This window comes from Protopterus annectens, chromosome 5.part0 (assembly GCF_019279795.1).
Source record: "Protopterus annectens isolate FY-2018-M chromosome 5.part0, PAN1.0, whole genome shotgun sequence".
NCBI classification, from domain to species: Eukaryota; Metazoa; Chordata; order Ceratodontiformes; family Protopteridae; genus Protopterus; species Protopterus annectens.
Window position 1 is genome coordinate 726,324,173 of NC_056735.1, and position 11,584 is coordinate 726,335,756.

At 39.7% G+C, this 11,584-nt stretch overlaps 1 protein-coding gene across 2 annotated transcripts in view; it reads left to right on the forward strand.

The window, feature by feature from the left end:
• Positions 1–7,867, forward strand: part of SHROOM2 (shroom family member 2) — a 2,012,858-nt gene extending 2,004,991 nt beyond the window's left edge. For both annotated transcript variants that reach the window (XM_044072571.1, XM_044072572.1), the window contains one exon: positions 5,053–7,867. In XM_044072571.1, the coding sequence (XP_043928506.1) occupies positions 5,053–5,319 (267 nt within the window). In that variant the 3' untranslated portion in view covers positions 5,320–7,867. The remainder of the gene's footprint in view (positions 1–5,052) is intronic.
• The last annotated feature ends 3,717 nt before the right edge of the window (positions 7,868–11,584 follow it).

Genomic DNA, 11,584 nt, shown 5'->3' on the forward strand with positions numbered 1-11,584 from the left:
CATGTTAGAGAGCATTAAACTACTCTTGGTTACTGGCTGGTCGTTTTTTTTTATCCTATAAAAACCCTACCTGATTTTCCATAAATACCAGATTTTTGTTGCTCCTTCATACCAAAGGAAGCCTTAGAGATTGCCTTTAACCAATCCATTAATTGGTCTGTTTTCTTTACTAACCAAGGAAAATATCTGCATACTTTAGATGTGCATCTCCAACTGAAATTCAATCTTCATTGGACCAAATCCATAGGAATGAATGATTATCATTTCATATCCTTTTCAAATGCCAGACTTGTCATGCAGTTTTTTGATACCAGGATTTTAGCATATTGTACTGTGAAGAAAGGATGGGAATAATGTAAAAAGGTTAGGCTTTGATGGTGGCACTCCTTTGAAGGGTGTGTCACATCATGTAAATGCAGCCACTCATAAAGGTTTAGGTAGAAGTGTCCCTAATGCTGCTTCTTGTAGAAAGTAAATGCAAAACCCTCACCACTGATACAGTTCTTGGAAGGGTCAGTTAAGCCTGTTAAACTGTACTGTATAAGTTATTTTAGTTGGAGAATAATGTACTCTTGACTCCCAGGAAATCCCCCCAGTGGAGAGCCTTTGTTTGCCAACAGACTTTCATTTGTGCTCACAGAGGTGCAAGTACTAATATCAAAGTGTTGCCCTTTGCGTAAGAAATGTCTCGTAACAGTACAGTATGATGCCCAGTCATAGGCCACAACCCAGTCCCTGGCATTCACCCATACAACTGTTTCCTTTAAAACAAGAAAAAGGTTGTCTTCTGTACATTCTCCTGTGAAGATTTTTTTTTGTACGAGACAGACTTCACTGGGTCCTTCTCCCCAAGGTCCACTCAGAAGCATTGGCAGCATTGGCATTGGGATAACTCAGCAAATCAAATGAAAAAGTAATTTGCTTTTCCAAGTTAAGGGTGCTTCATATCCTAAACAGAAGTATTATGAGCCCAAGATCAGAGAACAATAATCTTGTGCTAGCCCATCTTTTATAAAAGTCTACCCTGAATGCCTTTAGTGCAATGAATGTATATTTTCTAACAGCTCTATGCCCAAAAATGAATTTGTATGGAACACTGAAGTTTAGGCAAGATAGCTTTATGAAACTGAAGATAAATGGTTATTAATTCCCATCCAAAGTTGATAGAAACTGTTTCAGTGCTTCAGTGGAGCAAAGAATCCAGTGCACCGGATATGGGAAGAAGGTCTTTATCAACTGTGGCTGCCAGTGCCACCAATAATTTACTTTGTGATGGAGAACCAAAAGATTTTGGAACATATCCTTAGGGATTTATGTACTGTGCCTGACCCCTGACACTAGGAAAACTGCTGAAGCTTGCTTCTACTGCATATAAAGTATGAGATCTCAAATGGAAAGAATGTATGACTCATTAGATGTGTCTGCAGTGTTAAGCAATAGCTCAGTGGCCATTAAATTACATACCTGGCTTTCAAGTCAACAGCTTTTGGAGTCTGTAAAAGTAAAATTAATAAATACAGCTTTGTCTGGGGATACACTGTTTAAGCATCCTGCTGAAGATATTGTGTCAAGCGTCAGAAGAGAATGGTGAGACAATGATGGCTGTAAAAAAGAAGTTTCATACAACAGATCTGTTATTTAATATAATATGACATTTTGTGTATATACCAAAGGGGATATATTCATTTTGGAAGGAATGCCGAGAGAAAATTTACAAAGAAAATTTCTGGGTTGAAAAATCTTCCATATCAGGCTAGATTGGAAGTTTTAGGTCTTTTTTCCATAAGTTATAGGTTTATGCAGGAAAGTTGTGACTAGCTTATTGTGCATTAAGGAATGAGGAGCTCTGATTATTCAAAACTGGAAGATGTAGAAGTATTTGTAGATCAAAGGCTATCACATTATGTGGTTTTTATGTGGAATAAACTCCCTGTATTAATTAGGCAGTCTGAATCATTATATCTGTTTAATCCCTGAAGCAGTCCCCAGACTCTGGCACATAAGCTGTACATATCAGTAGAACTAGCATTCTAATGATTGTACTAGAATCAGATTTCCAATGACTGCAAGAGGGGGAAGGACAGTGCAATGGGTGATACAACAACCCTAACCCTTAATCATGTTAAAGAAAGGCAAGAAATGGAGATTGCTGTTTATTTTGTCAAACGTAAACTGATTTGTGATCACATAAAAGTTAAGATGGATTCCTGTTATGTGACCAAAGCTACACTGACTGAATGTGTTCCCCTGACTGTTCTTGGGCAGTGACCAAAATGGTCTACTCTTTATGAGCACTGCAAGCCTGTCTGGGAATCAGTCACATGTTTCCACTAAAGCTGTAGTTTTAAATGACTCCTTCATGGTAAGAATGCCTCCCATTTCAAGGATTAAATCTACCCTGCAATGGGGCATCATCATTTTCCCAGCATCAGGATTTAATGATGGCTGCCCCCCACTAGCCAGGATAGTGTGTCAGTTCTCATTCAATGTCTTGTTGCCAGGATTTCAGGATATTTTACTGTTTTTCCATCTTAGCCCAGCCTTGCACATGTGCATAAACATGTTAATATGTAGTGAACTTAGCAGATACTGCCTGTATTCCGTACACTGCTTCCCTTTCTACATTCACCCACACAATTCTTTACCATGATTGATGTACAGACCCCGTTAGGCTGACATTATATTTCTGTGGTGATGCACAGCTGAGCTACATGCTACTACACTTGTTTGTAGCTCTTGGGGGATTTGGCCAGATTCTTTTGGCTGTCATGATTGCAGTCCAATAATGGGGGACTTTCTAAGAGGATGGATGTTACAAGGAAATAACAGATAGCCCAGGGGTGTTGTCAGGCTCAGCACCACTGGGAAGGGGCCTCCTCATCCTTCAAATGTTCATTAGTTGCCTCCAGTGTCCACCCTGTTGGGCATTATTGCATGTAGGTAATAGGATACCTGTTAAATTTTGAGTTTGTTTTATTTTATTGTAAAATATTTCATCTGCCTAATGTTTTAGACTTGGTGTACTGTATGTAATTATTAGAAAAAGTGTTTTACATCAAAAATATAAGTTGTGTATGTATTTAATAATGTGTGGACAGTTAAACACTTGTGCTCAGCAATTACTCTACTTTTTTGACTATATACACCTGAGTTGTCTAATTGTAATCAAATAGATGAAGAAAATGAAGAAATACAAAAATAATAGCAAGAATAATATTGGGCACATACAGTGCTAATCATTACAGTTTCCCTGGAAATAGGTGATTTGTGTTCTGATAGCAGCAGGAGTACATGATGGAGCATGCAAATGGGCATGCCCATCCTCAGAGGAATGATATCAACATTTGCAATCTTGGGCATGCGTTTGCCTCACCAAGCCATGTAAAAACATGCTCTTGCATGAGGTGGAATAATGAACCCCGTGATGACATAGATCATATATCTCCCACCAGATGAGGGACTACAACTTAAAAACATCCTCATTGCTGGGATGTTGATGTGGGCATAATCAACTCGTATGTTCACTTGGATGACAGTCCCTCCAGATTTTGGGGAGGCTTAATAGTCAGCAGGCATAGAAGCCAAAAGCATATAGAAACTAAATTATGTGGCTGGGGCATACTGCATTAAAATGTACTCTTGAATAGCCAACTGGATACAGGTTAAGGTCTAGCATAATTTAAATGCAGAGGTACTTTCTGTGATTTTATACTCGGGGCAGAAGTACTTTTGGACAACAATGTCCATTTTTATTTTGTTCCATAAAATGTTATGCTTCCTTGTGCACATTTTATGAGGATTGGATGGGGGGAGAGCAGGACTGTAATGGGGCTGTGGCTTGAACAGCAGTATGTAGAGGTGAACTGAGAGCAAGCTGATGGGGGGATGTGATGTGATGGGAGTACATCCTGGTAACTGTGAGCACAAATCTGAAAATCTTGTCTACACTCCTGCATCACAGAACTGATGACGAACTCTCATTTTTCTTTTCATCATGACAAGAAGCAGGTAGTGCTACGTTGTAAAACATAAAATAAATAGTTTGTCATTTCTTGAGTACAGCCTTCATTTTTTCAGTTTTAATTGATAATCATGCTTCCTGTGACTTTTGTTTTTTTTTACCACCTGGGGCTAGCACAGTGGCTCACATTCCTTTACCCCACTTAGCTATTTGTTTCTTTTTGTGGCAGGAGCCAGACACTTTCTAGTATGGTCAAGAAGTGCTATGCCAATTTATTCTCCAACAGCAGGGGCTAATTTTTGTGGCAGGAGCCAAACACTTTCTAGTATGGTCAAGAAGTGCTATGCCAATTCATTCTCCAACAGCAGGGGCTAATCAGCCCTTTGGCTCCCCAGAGAGAGAGAGAGAGAGAGATGACAGTCAGGGTGGATCTAGTGGGCTTCGTTCCAAATCTCTGGAGCTCCTAACCCCATTGCAGCTGTCTTGATCTTCACTGTAGTTGCCATCTGCAGGATGCCCACATCCCTTCATATTGCATATTCCCTGGCTTTAGTGCACATGCACTGCTGGGCAACTTGTGCTCAGCAGGTCCATTCTTGACAGGTGCAACACTTAGTGTTTCCTCTGGGTGTCAACATAGCAGCATGCCGGAACCACTTTCCTCCCTCACCCAAGAATGGACAAAATGGCAACAGCTAATCATTTCCATCCTCTCTGACTTGTCCCCTCCTGTATCCATTGTGGGATGGTGTGTTATAACTTTGGGATAATGTCTTGGCATTATGCACAATTTATACTTTTCTGTTTAAAAGATAAAAAAGTCGTTCTGGTGCTAGAGTATATTTTCATTTGATGGAGCATTACACGTTGTGAAGCAATCTCTGTTGCCTCACATGTATGAAAAGCAGGAAAGGAAACAAACTTGATTCTGATGGAACAGGGCAAAAGTATCTTTTTATGGTTTTTACTGTCTTTACCACTTTTGTCAGTTAATTTGTTGTGACCAGCAAACTCATGCTTTACTAGAGAAAGAAAGAAGGAAACTAAAATGCATTTAACTATGCTGTGTTTCTCTCCCTTCACTTCCCTAGCGCACCCTCACAGAGAAGCAGAAGCTACTAACAAGGCAGCATGAAGATGCAAAAGAGCTGAAGGAGAACTTGGATCGACGTGAGCGCATTGTCTATGATATCTTGGCCAATTATCTTAGTGAAGAAAACCTAGCAGATTATGAGCACTTTGTGAAAATGAAGTCTGCACTCATCATTGAACAGAGAGAACTTGAAGATAAGATCAAGCTTGGTGAAGAACAGCTGAAATGTTTAGTAGAAAGCCTACCCAGTGACCGAGCAAAATGAAATGAGGACATTACCACACCCACCTTACCCTCACTATACCATCTTTCAACAAGACTCGGCAATGTAACGTGTGTGCTGGGCCAGTGGCCAAGTGTGTCTTTGTGTTTGTGATGTGTTAGCTGTCACTGTCTACTAGATAGAGTGCCACACTACAGTGCTGCTGCAGCAGCGACCAGTGTACTTTTAGCAATAAGCCCTAGTGAAGCTGTATAGTGGATGAGCTTTGTTTTGTTATACTATACCTGTTTTTGCATGCTCCTATTTTAATGCCAGTTAGTCAGATTCTTCTACTTGTGGACATTGCTTTATGCAGAGAGCAGTACTGTAATTTCCAATGTATTTTTTTTAAGAGATATATATGTTTCTTACTGTTTTGAAGGTCACTGTTTTGTTTTAAAAATACACAAACTGAAGTTAAAAATAACTAAATAAATACATAAGATGTGGCACTACAAGGTCAGACTTGGAGTATTTAAACGGCAGTGCCAACAACATTCTGTCCATATGATAATTTCTTGGGGGAAGCAGCAATAATGTTTATAGCTTTTGCTGTAACTAGTCCTGGTTGGTACACTTCCTTTTGTAGCTAGCTAATAATGTACCTTGTCTGGTAGGATGGTGTTTTATGGAAGACTGAGTTCACAGTACAAAATGCTGGTGTGTTCTGTTTGAGTTAACGGTTTGGCATTAAAATAGGATGAGAAAATTGATGCCTTCCCTTTTTACTGTTCTTTCATTCCGTCAGCTTCTCGGTGCAACCATACTATGTGCTTTGTCCTGCTGTGGTTTTATCTGTACCCTTCTAAAAATCTTCCTTGGAAATGTGGTATGATGGTATTGATGTAGCTTATTTTTATGAATGTTAACTTATTGTCCTGTTGTGAAATGACTCCAATAAAGTATCATGAGTTGTCAACAGTGTTATTTAGAACCAGGGTATTAAACTGCTATCAGGTCACTTGACCATAGCTGTTCGATTATGCGTTTTGTGAAAGAAGTACCTAATCCTCAGACTAAAGGAATACATTATAGTTCTGTTTTTGTGTTGATGTTATATTTTTTTTCTATGGAATTGCAAATTGACCAGGTACTTAAACTGGTCATTGCTTACCAACAAGAAGTTTGAGCGTATAGGGACAGAAAAATTGTAATTTGCAACAATTGTTAGTATGAGAAGCAGATACCCTGGACTTTTTATTTCAGAGAACTAAACTGAACTAGTTAGAAAAAAACAGCTAAAAACAAGAAAGCTTGTGCAAGTATGCACAGTTAAGTAGTTTGCATTTCACTGAATCATGCATTTCAGACCTGCTGTTGTTAGTAACTACCTTACAGTTTGTGTGCACATGCATGTGTATCAGTTATCGAATGATCAGCCCCATCTTAGACCTTTTTTATCGTAGAAGTTAACAAAATTAGCAGTATTGAGTGAATAATACAGCTAGTGAGATAAATACTCATGATAATTAAGGATTAAGCTTGCAAAATTTGTTTTGAACTCTACAGTTCATTTAAGACCTTGTTTAATTCTGTATTGCAAGTTCATATTTTTTTACTGCTCTGCACTATTTAGTTATAGTCGGAATTATGTGCACTGAATATTTTATGTTGCGCTACATAGCTGCAGAAGAAGCTGCCAGCACCACTACTTAACTGAGGTCCAGAACAAATAAGCACAAATAATTAATTTTCAAGGACATAGCATTCCATGAGTAGTCTGTAGCAGTTTTTTGTCTGTGTATGCTTTTTAGTTTTCAGACTTTCCACTATACAAACTAATATGTATAGGTCTATGCAGTAGCATGTGACCGTACTCATTTTGTATGCAGATCATCGCCAGTGACTTAATGTTCTGCAAATCTGTGCCATCCATTATTATAAGGGAGTTACACAACTCCATGCTGAAGGTCTGGAAAGCTAAGCATAGTCACCTGTGGTAGCATTAAGACACATTTTGATCGTGTTTAAAAATATTTTAACAATGTAATTTTTATTGTATGGAATTTGGTTTTAATAAGCACAGATACTCTGGAATGTGAATAATGTTTTATTTCCAAAGTGTAAATATATATATGAATTAGGTTCTAACCTCTGGTGGGGGGGGGGGGCTTTGTATTATCTGTTGTCAGCATGCTTGGTTTTGTACCCCCAACTACAGGCCTTTCTAGAAAGAATTTACATTTTTGTCGTGGTTATCTAATGTAATGTTGCTGTTACTATGTATAAATCTGTATATGTATATATAAATGTATGTGTGTGTGTGTGTGTATATATATATATATGTGTATAAAGCTCTATGACTTATTTGCTGTTTCTGGTCCTGGTGCTATTATTTGTGATGTATGCTTTGTCCATGTAACTGCTAACTCTTCGCCTTTTTCTTTGTTGCAGGCATTTTCTATTGCAGGGAAATTATGTCCCATAGACTGAAGGAGATTATTTGAAAATTCCAGCTTAATATGTGTGTATTCTGTACAGTCTTAATGAAAATGTGTACTACACTACTCATTGTTCTTAAAGCAATAAAACTGGATGTTATTTAAATGTACAGAGTCCCAGTGTATAGAATTAGTTTAGTTGAGTTTTGCTGTATTTGCTGGCTATAAAATCAAACTTTCCTTTTGTGTTCATAAATTTGACTTTGAAGGCCATTTTTGCAGTTTCCTTTGCTGAGCTCCTGATTTCACCACAAAAGATTTCCATTCTGTAACTTCTGTATGTGAAGGGTATATCTACCTCCTACCATTGCATATAATGATGACATACTCCATCAGAGGAGAAGGCCAGCCTTGCAACTGCTGCTCACATAGTTGAAATCACATGCTTAAATAATATCATAGGCAACTTTTCACATAAAATGACTAAGAAACTTAGACACACTTAAATGTTCCTGTTGTCTTCAGGTCAACATTCAGGACCAGAACACTACCTTTTAATATCTGGAAAAAGCACAGTGCATGAGTTAGTGTCACAAATGCTTGCATTTCATAACTGCCAACCAGAAGACATGGGTATGAAAAATAAAAGCCTGCTTCAGATCTCATACTGGCAACACTGGAGAATGACTTGTGTAGGGTTAGACGGAAGGTATTGTACATGATCCCAAGAAACAGCCAGAGTGAGGAAAGAAGGTAAGAGTCAGGCGATGGATAAAAACCTCCATTTTATTAGCACTTCTGTAGGACAGCCTTCACCCCCTTGTATGCTGTTTGCTCTCGTTCAGCCCTATGATGGGCTACCACATCTTATTGTAAATTACAGCTTAATGGCATGAAGAAATAAGACTGCACATTGATGCAGACACTGTGTTTTTAATTGCAGTGTTGAAAACCCAGGTGCAGCTAGCAACCTGGGAGGTAGATGGCTGGCTATAAAGGGTAGGACTGCTCACTCAAGTCTCATTTCCACCTCCTGAGGTTGATAGGAGAACTGGCACTGCAAGAACGCCCCCCAAATAATACCAGGGGGTGGATAGATTAAATTATGTCAAGACTCTGAAAGGCAACTTTGATCTGCAAGGAATAGCCCTCAACCTCCTCCTCACCTAAAGATATAGAGATTATTTTGTAGCAATACAACAAACTGGAGCCTGAATTGTGATAGGGATTCAAGGCTGAATCATTAGAGACAGAAAAATAAAATATAGAACAAAGAGTTTGGTTGAAATTAACAATGTTATCTGAATAATGATGCAAATACCACTGGTTTCAAGTTTCACATTTAAACATACAGCAGAAATGTGTAATCTGATGATGTAAATTTTCATTCTATACTCGTGGCCACCAAAACACTCTCGAGCTCCTCCCTTACCCATAATGAACCAACCCCTAAGATACCCCAGATCTCGTTTGTTGTTTTCGCAATTAGATATGGTCACTTTGAGCTCTCAAGAGATTTGTTTCAAATGATGTGTTTTAATATTTTCTTTTCAAACACTACATGTAGCTCTTTCTTACCGTAGTTGGTATTGTTTATACTCTTTTTCTTCCTTATTTATTTATTTTTTTTAAGTCACTTTCTTTTTATTTGATTTTTTTGTTATAGTGTGTCAGGATGTCAGAAAAAGGATTTTAAGAAGTGCCAAAAGTGCAGCACAAGTTGCCTTTGTCCGACTTTGTATGTGTTGTTTGGGCCCAGACCACCTTCAAGTTAATTGTGTTATTTGCAAAAACTTTAATCCACTTGCAGTTGCGGACAGAAAAAATAAACTTATTTTGAAGGGGTTACTTTCTACTTCTGTCTCAGAAACTATTGTTGGGGCTCAATCCCCCAAATCAAAATCAAAGGAAACTTCTACTAAGTCTCCTGAACCTTTAGAATCCTCGATTCCATCATCCTGGGATCCACCAAAAAAACATAAATTGAATCTGAAGACTGCTGTGATTCCTCTGGTGTTGGATCCAACAAAATCCTCTTCAGATCCAAGCACTTCAGATCTGAAACTATTACCCAGAACCAGATACTTTCCAAGTTTAGATCTGGTACCTTCCAGAGTACCTTCTCCCTTTTTGGAATGCTGGCTTTCTAGGGTCCCTATCCATAGCTTCCTCTCATTCTTCCAGAAGTTTGACAGAAGCTGGCATGGACAGAATGAGGAGGAAATTCCTCTTAGCGCAGATACAGATGGGTGTTCTCCCAGCTCCTACCCGTTTGGGTCAGAAAGCCCTTCCTTCTACCACTGCACCGACTTCATCTCCTTCTGTGATCCAACAGATCATTTCAGAGGTCCTGCATCAGAGTCTTATGGGTCTGTCTGGTTCAGATCTGAAGATATTCTTATCTTTGGGTCCGAAGCTGTCTCTGCAGCAGCTCCAATGTCTTTGGAGACAGATGACTCTTGGAGCCAAGGTGACCCTTTTGGGTCCAAGGCATTAGAGTCAATTGCAAAGTTGTCGGAGCCATCTCTGCCAGTTGGAGCCTCGGCATTGAAAAACTTGGCTCCAACTTCTGATTCTGATAGATTGCCTTCGGGGCAGGGGGAACAGATGGGAGTGAAGAGAGTGTTCTCTGCTCTGGCAGCATGGATGGATCTTACCCCCTCAGATCTTCCCTCTGGATCTCAGATGTCTCTGTGCCTTGAACCACATTATTCTACACCACAGGGGCAGCCAGCTCAAAGTCTCCAGGCTACTCAGGGTTTTACATTTTCTTCCAGCACTTCACCAGAGCATCCCACCAAAGAAGTCCCTAGGAAAAGGAAGTGCAAGAGGAAACACTTGGACTCACCTCAGAATCAGTCTCTGAGGATACTGATTTTGATAAAGAAGGGGGGTCCCCAAGATCACAACCTGAAGATGTCTCATTTGGAGACATTCTTGAGATTCTTAAGCAAGAGGGGTGGTTGGTCATACAGTAACCCTTCCCCATAGGAATCTGTATTCCTGGAGGCCTTTGGAGCTGACCCGTCTACCTCTTGGGTTTCACCATCCACTGATGAGCTTATTGACTTGATCTCTAGGTGGGCATGGGAGGAGACTGACTTTCGTTGAACCAATCCCCAAAAGACTAGATCAGATTCTGGTTCCACCTGTAGGTAGGGAATTCTGGAGTAAAGGAGTGCCCGTAGAGGCTATGGTCATGGAAGCAGCCACAAAGAAGGAATTTGCTGAGCAAAGTTCCTCTCTCCATCCCCCTAACAGGGAGTCTAGGGCATTGGACAGATTTAGGAAGTGTGTGTATGCCTCAACATCTTTTGCCCTTATATTGCTGAACTACCTGGCACACTTTACAAAACTACAAAGTAACTTGATAAAAGAACTGTCAAAATCCCTGTCTGGGACCACTACTGCTGAGACATAGACTTCTGTGACCCCACAGTTGGCTACCCTTCACTCTGTTTCTAATTCATTCATGAGGCTTATCTTGCATTCAGATGAAGGTACCTCAAGGGTGGCGGATTCAGGTATTTCCATTAGGAAACATGCCTGGATTTGCTTGCATGATTTTGCAGAGTCCTTCAAGTCCTTGTTCATCAGTGCACCCTTTGACGGCAGTTCATTGTTTGGTCCTAAAGTTAAAGACACACACTCCAGGTGTAAAAAAAGTGGGAAGACCCTGTCTGCAGTGGGCATATGTTTTATGACTCCACAAATATCATTCTTTAGGAATCAATGAGGAGGTTGAAAAATGTGGTTCAAGAAGTCCCAGAGTCGTTTCCAAGATCCATATGGAGATAGTTCCCCCAGGAGCAGAGAGGGAAACTCGAATGAATGACGATGCCCACACAGCAGAGGCCCACAAAACCAAGGGTCCAGTGATTCCTTCT